Raw genomic sequence first — 17,757 nt, 5'->3', positions numbered from 1 at the left:
GGTGAATTTCTGGTTCCCTAGTGGTTTCACTGCAAAAAGACTCTAATAGCACCACGAGAAGCACCCATGGATTTTACTATGTGGTGCTTATAGAAATGGTTGTTTGATGGTACTCACTTTTGGTCACAGTCAAAAAACAGTAAAAAAAAACAGAAAGATGTAACATTAAGGTATTAATTATTAGTAGGCTACAAACTAAGGGGGTCTTTCAGAGTTGGTCTGATATATTTATTTTTTATGAAGTACTGCTGGAGAACGTTACCCCCACTGGCAGTGGTATTTCTGGATTTCCCTGGGAGGTACTTCAGCACTGGCAGGCACTTCAAGCACACAGTTTGATGGTAAGGCTTGAACAAGTTAGTTCAAAGAGATCTCATGAGGATGCGTTTTGGGCAAGGCAGGAAGTGTGTGGGAATGGCCATGGGGATTAGCATGGCCATCGGCAGTCAATGGGTGGGCAAATAACCAAACACATGTAAGCGCTGTGTGCTCCTCATATGCCATTTCTACTTCGCTGTACTCTAATGCAATATTTTCAGCTTATAGGTGGTGCTTCAGTGCAACCTAAAAAACACAGGAAACTGGTCTTCTGAGATGTTATAAAGGCAAATCTGAAGACCAATTGGGAACTGCAAGCAACAAGCCTTCATCCTTCAACCAAAGCTGCCATTCTTTTCATTGACTTCGTAATATTGAAATGCTAAATTGAGCTGCTGGGACTAAAACATACGACCGGAGTGGTGTGCGCGCAGCCCACTGAGCTGTTTGACCTGCTATTTCGAGTTACATTTTATATTCTTATATGTCTCCCAATAGCTGGCCATTTTGTACTTTCACACTGTCGCCATGGGTCTGACAGCGAAGATCATAGCACTCGCATGCTGAGAAAATCAGCTCTGTGAGCTGGAAATGTTCCATCATGCACATGAAAGGCCCTGCCACTGATCAAAGAAATGTGTTTGCAACCTGAGCACCTTAACGACCTGCAGAGCCACGGACGCTGTATGCCTGCCTAGCTGTGACTTCTTGGGAAACTGGCAGTGCTTGAATGTCCAGCCTGAGCCGATTCTATATTTGGCTGAGGAGAAAGAAAGTGTCAAGAATGAATTTCTTGCGACTTTGAACTAAAGGTACGCTCTGTAAAAAGCAAACAAACTAGTGGTACAGCATACCAGAATGTATATTACACTTCCATCTCTGGACGTAGCCCTGTGCTTAGAATCAGAAATACAGAAACGATATGTCACAGAAGGCCCCGCATAATATTAGGACAGGGTGAACTGTGACCAGAAGGCCTCTGATTTTGATGCCAATCTGTTAGAGAGACGATTTAAGAAAGTGCCACAAATGCACTTTTTCCGTCAGCTGTGGTGCTGTACGTGGTTGTGAGTGCTCGTGGCACACCACAGACGTTACATTGCGGTGACAGTGAATTGCCACAGCCTCTATCCACCTCAGAAAGCCGAAATGTTAACTCCGATCCAGCCTCCACCACGAGCCAAACCCGTCACCCATTGCCGACAGGCCTCTTCCGTAGGTTCTTGACTCGCTGAGCTGTTTCATCATTCTTTTTTGATTCGAATACGCCGGTAATTGTCAGCAAAGTCACCTCACCAGGTCGGAGCCTTTGGAAGGCTGGAAGGTCTGGGAAAGAGCCAGTCGCATAAAAGGGGCCCGGAATGAGACTGCCTCTTCCCCAGCCCGCTATGCCGTGTGGAGACATTGGTTTAATATCCCTGTTCTCGCTGCAGGTCAGCCAGCCTGCCTTACTAACTCGCCAACTCTGCATTTTAGCAAACAGCCGGGTTCTGGGCGATACAGGGGAGACCCGAGAAGGAAACGTACAACGGGTTAAAGCACCTGTCACAGAGACTTGTGTGTAATCCCAGTGCCAGTGTGTAAAATGCCAGCAAGGTCATTTTACCAGCAGCCTGGGGGTACCTTTATCTGGTGTCTTGAAACGCAGGGTCACCCTGCATACACCTAGAGACTGCGCCAACCTGTAGAACACAGTGAGCTTCCACGCAGCCTGCAGCACAAACCGAAGGGCTTCGTTAAAGCAAGCAAGGTCAGAGTTGCCATGAGGCGGTGTTTTGGGCGGGGAGAGGCAGGCATGGGTGGGAATAGCCATAGGGATTAGCATGGCTAGGGGCAGGATATGGGTGGGCTTATAACCAAACACCACCTATACACTGTGTCCTTCCTCAAATGTCACTCCTCTATGTCCCTTGTCATATGCCATGTGTACTCTAATATGTATTTGAATGCACTAGTTTGGCCTTTATAGCGAACCTAATAGTCCAAACGTAAATAAAGCAGTTACAGTCAAGCACAATATAATCTGCTGTAAAGGGCTCAATAGGATAGGACTGATTTGCAATGTTGTAGCACACAATGATCTATGTAAAATCACAGGGATGTAGCAAACATGCAAGGACTGCTTTAAAAAGAACAGGATCCCAAAGGGAACAAAGACACATATTCATGTGCCTGGGAGTTGAGTCTTAATGTCGCTTATTGAGTTTTGAAAGTTTGCTATTAGGCTTTATTGGGACAACCCCATTAGGTCCCTTGCTTTAGCAGTGAAAAGGTACATCTATGTTACTTACAGGTCATAGGTGTGGATAATATGGTAACCATCAAGCTCGGGTGTCTGGGAAGCCTCCACCAGAAGAGCTTAGTACCTAGATTCAATCACTAGAAGCCCGAAAAATGATGGCTGCAGTGTGAGACACAAGCTTACTGAACAAGGATGGTCGCAGTCAAGGGGGCACAGAAAACTCTGCGCCCGGAGTCCAGGGACCCCGGAGAACAGGACCAGCAACTCAATCTATGTCAAGGACCCGCAGAACAGTGAGCAAAGGTGGTAGTTCTGTCGTAAACTGGCCAGGAAGCACAGGTGTGCAGGTGAGTGTCGGCATCCGGATTGAGTTTAGCTAGGCAGCATTATGTTCTCTTCCTGGGCAAGCTCCTGGAGAAACTGGCCATCTCCCAGCTTAACCTCTATGCTAAATCTGTTGGTAGTCTTCATGACCATCAATCTGGCTTCAGAGCTGCCAGAAGCACGGAAACTGCTCTCCTGAACATCCGTGAGGACCTGCTCTTGAACCTCGACTCCAATACTCCGTGTGTTCTCATTCTGCTCGATCTCTCTTCTGCCTTTGACACTGTCAACCATGCCATCCTGCTCAACTGTCTCCGTGATAACCTGGGTATCACTGGTCAGGCTCTGGCGTGGCTGACCTCTTTCCTTTCCAATCGACCCTCCCAGGTCCAACTGGGGTCCTTCCTCTCTGACATCTTTTTCTCCACGTGTGGTGTCCCCCAGGGATCTAATCTCTCTCCCTGGCTGTTCAACCAGTATCTGGCACTCCTTGCCCACCGCATCGCCACTCTCTGCCCCAACTTTCAGTGCTATGCGGACGATACCCAGCTCATTTTCAGGCTACCCTCGGCCTCCTCCTCTCCTTCCCTCATCTCTGACTGTCTGTCTGCTATCCAGGAATGGTGTGCCGCCAATGACCTCTGCCTTAATGCCAGTAAGACTGAGATTCTACTCATCGCACACCCACTCCCTCCTTCCCTGCAGCTCTCTGGCCAGCCTCTCTTGGCCCTCTTCCTGCTCCTACCTGCAAGGCAAAAAACCTCAGGGTCATCTTCGACTCCACACTCTCCTTCTCTCCACATATATCTGACGTCTCTAAGAAGTCACACTAACAGCTGCACCTCCTCAGAGGTATTCTTCCCTTCCTCTCCTTCCCCCAGAAACTCACTGTCTCCCGAGCCCTGGTTCTCTCGAAACTGGACTACTGTAACAGCCTCTATCTTAATCTGCCTGCTTCCACTCTCCGCCCTCTGCAACTCATCCAGAACAGAACTGCAAGACTTGTCCTTGGCCTCAAGCCCAGGAACCGTATCTCTCCAGGACTGAAATCTCTACACTGGCTCCCAGTGGCTGCGAGGATTAAATTCAAAACCCTCTGCATTGTCCACAAGGCCTTCTGGGGCCTGGGGCCTAAATATCTTCAACTCTCTCTTCCTAAATATCTTCCTTCCCGAGCCCTTCGCTCATCCGTCTCCAACTCCCTTAGGGGTAGCCGCTTCTCGAAACAACGAGCTGGGGGTAGATCTCTCTCCGCGGCAGGGGCCTCCCTCTGGAACAGCCTTCCCGCCTCCCTGAAACTTGAGGAGAACCACCTCCGGTTCCGGAAGCACCTCAAAACCTTCCTCTTTGCTTCTGCTTTCTCTCTCCCTCTCCTCTGCTAAATCCTTCACTGAAACTGCACTGAATCTGCAACTGGGCCACTCTCACCGACCTCGGTCCTGGGCCCAGCCACTCTCCACTTGCACTGCCTCCCTGGCAACCTCTGCACTGCGGGACTGTCTCTGTATCCCTACAGCCCCCCCTTCCCAGCACTTGTCTGCACTTACTTTGCACTTGCCACCAGCTGGCCTTATTTATTTTATTCTACTTACTTGTACTGCACTTCCCCCCTCCCCTTCCCCTTGCACTTTTCCCTTCCCCCTGCCCCTGCACTTGCGCGATCTGAATGACACCTGGCCTAGTAGGATCATTGTCTGTCTTCCCCTTGTTTTCCCCCTCCCTGCCTCGTCGCGCCTTGAAACACTTGTGTATAGGCGCGTTACAAATGCCATATCATATCATATATCATATCATATATCATATCAGTGTGAGCAGAGTGCCAGAGCCAAGACAGTGGCATCCCAAGGGTGAAGGCCCCTTATTCAGGCAACCAACTAACAGGACCAACAGCAAAAAAGTGCACAGAAAGCACCAGGCATTAATGTCACAGGCGGCTCAGGTGGGCACAAACTATCATTCATTTCCGCAGCAATTATCCACAGTGGAGAGCAGCTGCAGGAGGCAATCTAAGATGGATATGAACTGAGATCTAGCAACGCCATGTCACTAATTGTGCAGCCAGGCAACAGAGCAGCTCACACCTTGGGTCCAGTGAATGCCATGAGATCAGGAAGGCTTATAGGAGGGCATCAGAGGTAGTTTTTGGCATGCAGTGCAGGAAGGAAGAGGAGGAATGGCTTGTAGAAAGTTTCTTCCAGCATGGAGAAGCATCCACTAAAGGCCCAGCCAGCACAATAGAGTCAGCATCCTTAAGAGCAGCCCAATTCTCCCTCAATCAAACACTTTTATTTCAGATTTCTCCATTAAAAATACACAAAACTACATAATCAATACAACATCCTAAAACCCAATTTAAGATCTTCAAACTACAAACATTCATTTTAAAACCAGGCATTCTGATAAGTTTCAGCACAGTTAAATAAATCTAGACGCCTGCATTGTGCAAAATGTGTTCTCATGTATAAAGCTTTTTTTTTAATTCAGCCAAGTCATACAGGAAGAAGGTATCCCCAGTTAACTACCATAAACATTGCTCCCTCAATAAACCGGATTTGCTTACTCTTAAAATGTGGTTTTAAACGTTCCTTCCTCAGGACCTGATATTGTGGACAGATAAAGAGGAAGTGAACAAAATCCTCATCTAACCCTGTCTTGCAACCACATTTGCCAGTTCCCTTCATCAAGCTCATCCTTTTAGATCGAGGCAATGGGTTAAAACGTACTAAAATCAGCAGCATTCTGCCTGCTGGGGAGTTTATTTTAGTAATTGGCTATGGACCCAGCTTAAACATTTTCAGATCAGAGTATCGGGCCAGAAACGAGAGGGATTTGCAATTTATTACCTCAGTCGTGGGCCTTTCCCTTGGACAAGGAAAGAATACTAGCCTTGGCTTCCTTTAATGTGCCCAGCTCAGGGTCTTCCCCTGATCCTGACGGAAACTTCTGCCAAAGACTTTGCCCTACTTTGAACCACTCATATTTCTGTGCACTCGTCCAAGACCTCCATCTCTAGAAATCGAGCAGTCACGCTAGTATTAGCAACAAAACCTAGTTTGAACCTTGCCCAGTATGATAAAAGTCTAGCTTGTATTAAAAGATTAACACCATGGACAGCAGATGTCTAAAAAAAAAAACATTATGAACTATCTCCAAAACTTTACAGTCTTGGTGGCCCCAAACTTCGCTACCATACAGCAGTAGGGATGCAACCTTCATCTTATAAACTTAGGCACTTGTGCAATTTCCGGGCCCCAAACAGTTTGTAAAATCGCAGTATGCCCCTTAACCCGAGTGCTGCTCTTTCTGCTTGATATTTTATATTGCTATCCCATCTACTCGATCTAGAGAACAGGCCTAAGTACAGGTATGCATCTACTTCTTCCAGTTGTTCCCCATTTATGTACCAGCTACAAGATTTTGGTCATTTATCGAAAATCATTATGTTTGTCTTTTTATTTAGTTTGTCTGTTATTCTCAAAGAAGGAATTAGCATATACCAGATCCAGTTTGAAGGAGCTTGGGGTGAGCGCTAAAAGTATGGAGTCATCCACATATAATAATGTGCTAAACTCCATCACCCCCAGGTTTGGACAAAGAATTCTACCATCAGCCTTTCCTGGGTCCAAATCAGCCATGAACAGCGTGAATATCAAAGGGGCTAGTGAACAACCCTGTTTTACCCCTTTATTGGTGTTAAAAAAGGGGTTAATCTCCCTCAGTTTTTCAGGTAAGAAATCTTTTGAAAGGCACAGTGTTTCCCTTGAAATACACATCACATAATGGGGCAGAGGTAATCCTGCCACCTATCCACACGCCTGCGTCTTTCAAAATGTCATCCTACCAGGATTAGCCAGCCAAACTCCCAACACTCAAGCACGCCCACACAGACGTTGACTGAGGTGCCTAGGATTCCCTCATACCATTTTAACTGGAAGCAATTCACACAGATTGCCTCGGTTGACTCTGTCCAGAACCTTCATATTCAGAATGGCCATGTTGGCCATTTCTTGTGGTAGATTCAAACAAAGGAAAATCTGGGGTGTCAAACATTAAAAAATGTTTTGTATCTAAATGGCATTTATATGTGGGCATGTCGCCACAAGCATAGTAATAAAAACTACAGTGTGGTGTACCCAAAAACAAAATGAATGGCTGCCACCTACCTACTTCCGAATGCATTCTCTAGTAGAGCTAAACTACCTATGCACAAAATGTGCTCAAGAAGCACCCCTGCCCTGATATCTGTATGGGATGCTAAGGGGAGCACACCAGAAAGCAGGGAGACATCAGAAGAGGTGCCTCTTCTATAGAAAAATATTCTTAAAAACAAAGAAATCCATCAAAAATGTTGTGGAATCACAGAGATTGCGAAACGAACCTCAAAGATGAAATTCTGCCCTAAAAACTGTCAAGAGACAATACTATCTTTCCTTCCAAAGACTGTGTCGGACGTTCATCTGAATCAAGACATTGGCCTTCTGCTTCACCTTAGACCTCTACTCCGAAATCTGGGAGGAAAATCTGCATAGCCGGAATGTTTCCCGAGAATTAACATTCTAGATGCCGGCAAGATCCCTTTCATGTCCACGTCATCTTTTTGTTACCTACGGTGGATGGTGTCCTGGAAATAAAGCTGCTAAGAAAACCATTGCAAGATGGATCAGTTCATGTATTTCTAAAGCTTATCACAAAGCGGATTGGAGGCTCCCCAGCAACTTCCAGTTCAGGACCCAGGGCCAAGGAAGAATTGGTAACTTTTCAAAGAAAGGCACGTCTGATTTCTGAAATGTTGAGGGCTGCTTCATGGCCTCTGGCCTACACCATTAACTTTTTCTAAGCATTACGTTTTGGATGCATCTCCTCCAAATGGTGCATTTTTCTGACAAGAATTGCTGTGCTACTTCCTTGCTAGAAGTCTATTTTGTATATGCTGTCTGCTTCACCTAGTGTATTATAAGGACTTCATAGTTTGGTCCAAACCAGTTGTGGACGAGGGGGGAGGGGGGGCGCAAGAAAACAGAAAAATGAATACCTACCTTCATTGTGATCATGATATGATATGGCATTTATAACGCGCCTATACACAAGTGTTGCAAGGCGTGAAAAATATTCCTATTCCCTTAGTCCTTGCTCTCCCTCCATTCTCTAATCCACTTTCCCCACCCCAGTAAGCAAAAGCTGTGCTACAAGCGTCTCTGAGGAAGGGGAAGACACACGATGTATGGACCTGGGAGCGGCAGCTACTGTTGCACGTGTAGAGCAGCAGGGCTGGGGCAGGGAGGGACATGCACACTAGGACCTTCTCTGAATGAAAAACTCTTAACGTGGGTGGTGGAGACAGACCAACGGCTAAGAGTGCCCTATCATCCTGGCATTTTTCATCTTTTTGTCACCCACAATGGGCTTTCTCCTGGCAAGTATTGCATTTTATTGCACATACTGTGGAAGGCAGTTAAGCAAATCTGGATAGCTGAATTGTACATTTCATTTCTGGTATTTGCAGTTTCGAGGCATTCCTATTGGCCAGAGAGTACGTGTGCATTTACCAGAGTACAGGCAGAATTGGTCGCTTTTCAAACATGTCGGTATTTGGAAAAGTGGATTTTGTGAGCCACCCTTTTTTAATGCACATGTTTTTAAAATCCTTCTTCAAAATGTGATGTATTGGAGTGGGATAGAGGGAAAGGGTGGATGCAATTGTATCTTAAGCACCTCTATGGAAATGTGCAGGGTTTCTGGTTTTCAGTGTTTTGTTGATTTCAGTGGTGTTTTTGCAGTTTTGTAAAAGAACTTAGGAATCTGTGTTAATCGGTGTTTATACATTTTTGGGGGGGAATAATGGAGTGTAACAGTGTTTTTCCAGTGTATTTGACAAACATGCCTTTAACATACATACTTGCTGCACAATATACTATGTTCTCAATGGACAGGATATAGAGGGAACAGTTTCTCAAAAGGGTTGCCAACATGCTTCTGCTATGAAAGCCACCAACAAGTGTCAATAAGACTATGCCCCTGGTAAGAATGTAGGCAATTTTGTGTACAGAATGATGCCATTTGTCAATATCCAGGGAGGGTTCTTTGTCACACAGGCCCTCGCACATCAAAGGACATGCACGGGTGAAATCCCAGGAAATGATGCTACAGAAAGTATCATGGAAAGCAACATTACAAGAAGCTGTCACGAGTAAACCAAAAAGCAAAAAAAATGTGTGATGTGCAATATATGTTATGTTGATTTATACCACACACCACTGTCATTTGTATGGTTTCCGGCTACTCTGTGAATGGTCACTGTTATTATTCATGGAACAATCTAATGAGTAGGACATTTTGTTTCTAGAGTACAATGTGGACAGAATCAATTCTAAAGACTTCTACTTTTCACCAATAGGTCAGTGACATAAAATGATGTACCTAAGATCACACACTTCAGTTAAGTGGTGATGCAGTGATTTGAGCCCAATCTCAAACATAGAATTCTGACCACAAATATCTTCCAGGCTCTAGTTGGTAGAAAGATGTGTTTTTGTCTTTCAAGAATGCCTAATACACAAATCATAATAAGCCACTCCCACAAACCTATACATCCGTGTGGAAATATGTTGAGCAAAAAGAGGATAATTGTAGCTTTTTTCCCCCCATCTTGAACAGAATCCAGAATGTATCAGAATACAAATCGGCCTGAGACTAAATGACTTTTGTGTTTTGTAAATGTACTTTCAAACTTAGTAGCAGCTAAATATGTTGATGAGGTCACATGGTTTAGTTATACTTTTACACATTCATTCAAGCGAAGACTAGGGAGTGTTGGTAGGTCTCCATGCGCTCGAGTAGAAAGAGCCTTAAAAGTGTAACAAAACTGTGCAACAATATACTTTGTCCCAGACTCCTTATTGCCTTCACGCAATATATGTGCAGGAAAAGAAGCAAAGAGCCTGGGTGCATGAATGCAGATACTGCACATACAATGTTACATTGTTTTTATTTGTGAAAGAAAATAAGAATTTGTCAGTGGTAGGGGGCTGTGCAGAGGACGTGTTGCAAATCTCATATAATGTAGCGATATTTTTAATGAATGTAAGATGATAATTGTATAAATATATGTATTGTTTTTTCATACGGAGGTATGTGCTAAAGGTTTGGTTTTAACCATTGCACAATAATACATTTTTTTTTTTTATCTCATGGCCATTTTTATTTTTCAGGCCAAGTGAGTGGGTGGTCTCACACATGGCTGAAGGTTGGCTGTAATTTCTCCAAACGACCCCTGTCTACTTACACATATATATATATTTTTAAACGATGCAAGATATTTTGTACTGCTTGTGTGTGTTTCATTCTAACACTACATTTATTGGATTAGCCACAAAGACAGCCTGGGGGCAAAAACATGCATGTTGCAAAATCTGTTACATCCTTGTTTAGTTGAAAACAAATGTGTCACTAGTCAGGGGGCGGGGGGGCTATTTTGAGGAATTGTGGCAAATTCTGGGAGGTTTATTTTTTGGGGTGCGCTAATTCATGGTCCCATAAAAAGCCTCAATATTGGCTACAATTGCTTAAATTAGCACCTGCCCACTGACAAATACTTTCTTTTACAAAAAACGATGTAACATACATTTGTTGGTATCTGTGCATGTCTTCTTCAAATCCTGTATACGAACGAGGCAAGAAAAGAGAGGCTAATGGCAGCAACGGAGACACTGAAAAATCCATGTTGAACCATTTTTGTAAATAGAAATATTTGTGGTTATGTGTGATCACAGAGCATACATAACAGAGAATGCTTTTTCAGCGAAAACAAGAACAGTGGAACAAACATCAAAATTCTTTTTTTTTGGGTGGGGGCGTCCCACCCTAACCCACTGTTTCTCTATGTGCTTAAACCAACCCAACACTGTTCTCACCAGTTTTACAACCCTTTACTCCACACCATATCTATTTTTAAATATGTCAATGTTTTTTTCTCTGTTTTTGTTTCTCTTTTATAGCATTCTCTTTAATTGTATTCTCTATTATCACTGGATACCATATCTGTCAGTTGTCAAGACGTTGAGCCGTGAATCTCAGCCACAAAAATGACTCCTATTTATCTACAAATCCTCAAAATAGCCCCTGACCACTGCCAAATATTTTTTCTTTTTTACAAAGAACCAATGTAATATGCAATGTGCAGCATTTTTTAATAAGGTCAGGGGACAGGCGAGGAAGCAATGGAAGTAAGCATAAAGGCATATTGAGGGAAGTAGGGCCCTTCTCCTATTGTATGCCCAGTCCCATCTCGAGCCACCTCTACGCCTCTCCAAACTTCCTCTCATCCTTGCTCATACTAAGGCACCACTGGGAGGGGGGGAACCCAGTGTTTTCAGGTTTAAACTGAGGAGGCATTTGTCCCTTCTGGTGTTGTTTTTCCAGGGTTTATGGATTTAATTGAAAACCGGAAAACTGTTTGCTCAACGTAGTTATGACTGTATTTCGTGCCAAAATTAATAAAAAAGATCTTACAAAAAAAGTAATATATCTCTTGGGCACAGTGTCCTTTTGGATGGAGTTCAGGCCTGCATTCGAAGTAAGATCCTTAGTGCGTTAAAACTTTATAGCCTGCTTCCCAGCCAGTTGTGAAAGATGGAGAGTAGTACGCCCGACTAAGGAAAAACGAATTCCCTTTCTGGTTATTCAGGTTTGTCTTTGCTCTGCACCATTCACAATAATCTCTCTGCCATCCCAATTTAGACCGTTTATAATCAATTTACATAGGGGAAACCAAATCAAGGTGTGACTGTTTGTGAAGCAAATACATAAAGACGGGACCAGCATGTTGCGCAACGGCACATGCAGAGGACTCTTGTTGAAATTCCTAATGAGACCAGCTCTGGGAAATGGCATTCAGACAGAGGATTGCTGTGAGGGACTAGTTGTGAAGGAGGGGAAAACAAGGACTACGGGTACCACAATCACCATAAAGTTAATTTTACCCCCCTTTTATCCCTATCGCTCTCTGGTGCGCCACTGATAGTATGCATAGCTTTCTGCATTGGGCGCTCTGTCCTCTGCTTGTTCATAACGTACTCATTTTGATTCCTTTTTCTGGAGCTTGAATCACAAAAGAAAAGGTATTCATGTATTGATGCAAGCAAGACCATAGCTCAGAATTGCAGTCAATTTGCAAACCTTTGTGTATGTATGTATGTATGTATGTGTGTGTGTCTTAGTGCTGACTCTGGCCAGCAGTGAGTGTCCTACAGAAAGCTCTGGGTGGGTCTCGGTACTAGAATTGCAGAGCTCACTGCATGTGAACTGTAAGTGGGAACTGTGGGCAGTACCGAGGTGCAGGAGAAACGCTTTATTCTGTACTACTGGATCTGCAAAGCTGCAACTGGAGTAGACCACATGCCTCAGTTCCTGATTCTGGTGCACTGGCAGAATCGTGTGTGTTCGTTCTATAAATGGCTGTGATGTGCACTGATTCCGCTCTTATTTTCTTAGTTTAAGGAAGCTGCTTCTCTTTCCTCCATAGGTGGTGTTTCGAGGCGGAGAGGGGGCTCTGCAGGTGTTGCCTCCTCTAGTAGATGTGATCCCAGAAGCTCGACTGAACCTGGTGATATATTATCTGCGGCAGGGTAAGACGCCTCTACCACAACGTTTCTATCGTTTATGCCCACTTTTAGGGGACGGGCAAGGTGCTGTCTCCCCTGCAATAAGGGGACAAGAATGTCCAGTCAGCGAGATGTATTAAAGAGGAAAAATATATGCTGTGTCCAGCATCTTTTTAAAGCACGCACACGGTTTCTGGAATAGTAACAGAGAAACTGCTCAGAATATTGGACAGAAATATGAAATATTATCGTCATGGTAATTCAGGTACACTTGCCCATAGCTCTTCCTCCTTCATAACTTAACAGGGGTGCTCTTGCGCAGGCCAGGGCTGGAATCTGAGGAACAGAGCGTTCCTTTAAATAGCAGGTGTGTTTGGGGGTTCGGATTGTGCATGGGAGGGGGCGTGGTGATCGGGTTTGTGGGGAGCGGAGGCAGGCCAGCAGGGAATATAGTTCCAATACTTCTTGCACATTTCGACCACTGAAAATAGCACAGTTTAAAAAAAGAAAAACGTGGAACCATGCGGTAAGCATCCCCTCACACGCCTGGTTCTCCAGTGTGGATCACTTAGACTCACACACTTAGCATATATGCTGGTGTGCATGGGGGTCCTCTCTGTTTTCTTCCACTTGTAATCCCTTTTTCAGTGGGAGCATCTATCTGAATATTTTCTTCAACATTTTGTAGTGAAAGGTTTCAACACTTAAACCAATGTTTTCCTCAGGTCGCTGAGCGTTTTCTCTCTCATTTTCCATTGAGTAAAATGTTACCTCACACCTCATAGCTATGGAAACCACTCCTTAGGATCCAGGTTTAGCTGGCATGTCCCTCTTCAAGGGATGCAGCAGATGCTTAAAAAGATTCATCAGGGAGCCAAATGAATGTTGCATCTAATACCTGTAACCACATTTCAGAAGATTTCAGGATCTATAGAAATTGTTCACATAAGAAACTTCTGGACAGCAGGAGGTGCCTGTTTGTTTTCCTGAGTGAGGGTGAGGAGGTGCACTTGTTAGGTGAAGAACCCTCTAGAACTGCCCAAGGGTCTCTGGAGGGGAAAGGAGTTGAGGGCCAAACCCCCTCGAAGAAAAGAGCACATTCAGAAGACATGGCCTCATATGGGGAAAAAGGCAAAAGGCTCTAACCTTCCTGGACTACTATTGAACACTTCAAGCCATCCCTGGCTCTTACTTCCACAAAAAGTGCCACGCTGGCATTCGGGGCATCTGGGGACTTTAAAACCCTGCATAAAGGATGACTGATAGGTCTATGGCCGCTATACCTACAAAGACCCAGTCGCAAGACAACCGTCAACAAGTGGCTCATCAGCAGCGAGTGGCATTGACCATGGTTAAAACTCTGTTGACGGTGCCCCCTTATCCACATTTCCATCAACATCTAAGCCATCTCTGTAAACGGGACACCCGCCCACGGCCCCAGTGGCATCCGAGCCAGCAGAGAAATCCTTGCTGACAACCAACCACCTGTCATCGGGCCACATTCCTAAGAAGCAGTCATCAACAGGGAAAGCCTTCCACAGTTAGCCCATCCAAGGGAACACCATCCATGTTGAGATCCAATGACGAATTCAGTGTCTAAAATGTTAAACTCTGAAAACAGCAAGGATACCCAGCAACTACGTCCACACTGAGCATTGTCCCCAGTTTCTGAATCCCCATTGGTGGCAGCTGGGATATTGCAGGATCAAGTGTCTGTCTGCATCCATGACTCCTGCTCGTCCCCTGGGGAGTCAGAAGTGCTTGCACATAAGGATGATTGCAGATTGGTTCCTCTTCAAAATCAAACAGAGAAGAGCAATCCTAATGAAAACTATCCCAAAAGCACTCCTCTTATTTCTCCAGTGCATGGTTTAGGGCTACCATAAGAAAAAGGAATGGCAGTCAAAAGATCACAGTCCAAACCTAAGGGATCACTGGTGTGGAATGCCATGTCTGTCCCCTTCCATAGCACCATGCACTTTCCCGGACCTACAGCGTTACAAGAATGGGACCCCGGATGACCCTCAGAAGAGGAACAGGGTTGCGACTATGGTGATCTGTACGTTTCTCTATCGTAGCCATGTAACGAGTATGACCCTCAAGGAAGCCCCTTATCAAAGGGGGATAAGGATGGTCATGGGGACAATGCAGCACGGCAAGAAGATAATGCGGATGAATGAGATGATTAAATAGTGCCAAATCATGACAAACCTGAGGCTAGTGTTTCACCCCCCACTGATGCTGTCTACTTCCAACAACTGATGCAGGAAAACGGTCGCAATTTTTGACCGGCAGGTCGTTTCTGAGGGAAAGCAGTGTTTCCTGTGCGACAGGATCACCACCACCATTCCCATTTTACACCAGGTCTGAAAAACCTGCTACATTCTAAAGACACATTGAGAGAGAGAAATGTGTTTATTTCGGATATATTATATCCATAAAACGTACATGTAAACCTAAAAACACATACAAACATCAGCATAACATCATGTCCTTTAGAACAATAGCAAAATACATCCATAGTACAACAATAATCACAAAAACACTTCATGATAATCGTCTAACAATATCATATGATTAATCCCTCAAGCTTAGCTCTTCTTTTACAGGCAAAATCTAAAAAGCAAGCAAATTTAAAAGCACTAGTAACGTCTGAGTAGTTATAGTGATAAAAGGGTAGGTCGCCATTAGCTGTAGCCAACGGCCTTCAAAAAGTCGAAAAGGAAATGTTTTCTTTGTCATGGTACAAGGGGCAAAAGATCACCAGGTGAGCCAATGTTTTGACATCACCGCAGAGATAGACTGCACTGATAGAATACATAGCAGTCAATCTGCCTTAACTTGTATGCGCTGAACCTGGCACAGGTCCATATTGAACGGGTTCGTAAAAAAATCGAGGTAGAGGGGCATCCCACTGGGGGAGGGGAATGCTGGGGGTATATTTGTATTATTGACCAATAGAGACACAGAGCCTCTCTGTTACTAACCCAGTGTGCCAGGAGCAATTATTTTAGTACTGAAATGGGGAATTTAGCAATACTTGAGGGATTGTTAAAATAAGAGCCTTAGCCCACATACCCTAGGCTTGTTTTAAAATATGCCAACCGCTAAATCCTTTCATAGTTACCATGAGTTAAGATATGCTTCAGCAGAAATGTTGTGAGACTGTCTGCACTTTAGCACCAACAAGAGTACCAAAACAGAACAGGTTTTAGCCGCAAGATGTCAACAATAAAAACCTGTCCTGTTTCAAGGCTGTAAGCATGTGTGACACTGAGGAATTGTGCAACTTTTTCGTCAATCTAAAGAGACATCCTATAGCCGGTTTCATTTTAATCTCCCTGCATATGTATTGTCCTTACATACAAGCCGGTTGTTAAAGATGATCCCCAGGTATTCAGAATGCTTGCAGAAGGACAGTTTATGGTCTCACATAGAGATCTTGGGTCATTCTGCCTGCCAGATGAGAAGCACATAACACAACATTTTTCTTTGTTAACTTTAAGTCCCAAATAAGTCATATAGTTTATATAGTCATCTACTAAAATCTGCAAGGACTTAGAAGTTCTGGCTAAAAGAGCAGCATCAGTCGCATAACTCAAGACTGGCAGCTTTCTCCTATCACAGTGTGGAACATCTACACCCAGTTCCTACATGCAATATGGAAGATGATTTGCATATGGGTGCAAAAGCAAAGGGGGCAGTACACAGCCCTAGCGGACCCCCTTATTTACAGCTATGCTATCATGGACCTTACCATTGCTACTATAGAGAAATTGTACTCTAGTGTATGCATAAAGAGATTCTGGGACTCGCAGCAATGGTCGGGGAACACCCATTTCACCCAGCGATCTGCAGAGCAGACTCCTGTCCACATGGTCAAAAGCGGAGCTCAGATCCACAAAGGCCATCTAGATAGGAGTCTTCAGGATACAAACATACTTGGAAATGATTTGGTAAAGGCGGATACACTGATTAATCGTCCCCAATCCAGGTCTAAATCCTGCCTGGGTGTCAGATAGAATATTATTATTGAGAGCCCAATCCTCTAATCTCTGCATGACACCATCTTCCGAGGCCTACATACAGAACAGAGCCTCTGGCACAGCTGTGCTCTGTTTGTGGGGACATCTGCGTCCAGACTCTGTGCTAACACTTACGGCGAGGCATCAATCAACCTATCCGGCTTCAGCACTAACTATGCCCACATAGAAAGCGGGAGGAAGTTGGAAGCACTCTGAAAGAAATTATCCTTGTTTTGAGAGATGTGGTTTAAAATGGACGAGTTCATACAGCACCTGCCTAGTAACTTGCAGATTGAGGCTAGGTCAATCATCAAGGAAGGCAAGACTGTGTCCAATCAAGCCATAGATCCCACAATGGACATTGTGAACTCGGTTCAGTTAGCTGGCTAGCAGGGAAGCATTGGGATGGCAAGTGTGGATGAAAGTCACACCTTCTCGGTCACAGATCCAAGTGTGTGTACTCGATATGCCCTTCAAGGGCAATGAGCTGCTTGGCAAAGCCATAAATGACACCCTTAAAGGAATAAAGCGAACACAGACCTGGCCGAGCTACAGATCCAAGGGGTCATATACCACAAGAGCGCCTTAACCAATGTAAAGAGAGCACAGATCGTTTTCCACCTATGGCAAACATCAACCTTCAACGTCCTCCTTCAGTCGTACAGCATGAAAGGTGGCAAGAGTAGAAGAGGAAGGGAAGGTCCCAGGACCCAAGAAATGCCTCACTCTTCAGGTGCCCACTTCCGATGCGGTGTACCCCATCAGGTTGAGGTGAGGGGGGGAATAGGTCACTTGCTACGCTGGTGGCAAGCGATTACTACTGACAAATGGGTACTACCAGTCATCCCACTTGCACAGACCTCAGAATTCGTGTTCATCCCACCCCACTTATTAGACGTGATACGTAGTTAGTTTTTATCAACAGGTTACAGACAAATTTGATTAAATAGCGCTGTGAAACAAATAGTTCAATCAGTTTTTAATATTCATTACTATTGGATAAACACATAATAGCTTAAAAAAGCGGTGGGTCAATCCCATTCACTTGACGTAAAACAATAATACGTTGTTTAAAAATACAAACAATTATGTTTTGACACTTAAACTGAGCAGTTAGGAAGTAGTCACTTCCGTTTAGATGGATGGAATTGGGTTCAGTGATCAGCCTGGGGAGCAGTAGCTGTCTCAGTCTGTTCACGGGACCTCGGTTCAGGTTGTTAGATCATCATTCTAGTATTGATTCTAGATG

General features: G+C 44.5%; 1 protein-coding gene across 2 annotated transcripts in view; it reads left to right on the top strand.

Annotated features, from left to right (window-relative positions):
- IFT56 (intraflagellar transport 56) overlaps nucleotides 1-17,757 on the top strand; it is a 1,056,475-nt gene that overhangs the window by 498,310 nt on the left and 540,408 nt on the right. For both annotated transcript variants that reach the window (XM_069652706.1, XM_069652707.1), the window contains one exon: nucleotides 12,405-12,507. In XM_069652706.1, coding sequence (XP_069508807.1) covers nucleotides 12,405-12,507 — 103 coding nt within the window. The remainder of the gene's footprint in view (nucleotides 1-12,404; nucleotides 12,508-17,757) is intronic.

The sequence above is a fragment of the Ambystoma mexicanum genome, chromosome 3p (assembly GCF_040938575.1).
Source record: "Ambystoma mexicanum isolate Mex_15411 chromosome 3p, UKY_AmexF1_1, whole genome shotgun sequence".
NCBI lineage: Eukaryota > Metazoa > Chordata > Amphibia > Caudata > Ambystomatidae > Ambystoma > Ambystoma mexicanum.
The sequence above is the reverse complement of the archived record's forward strand: the minus strand, read 5'-3'. Positions and strand labels throughout refer to the sequence as shown.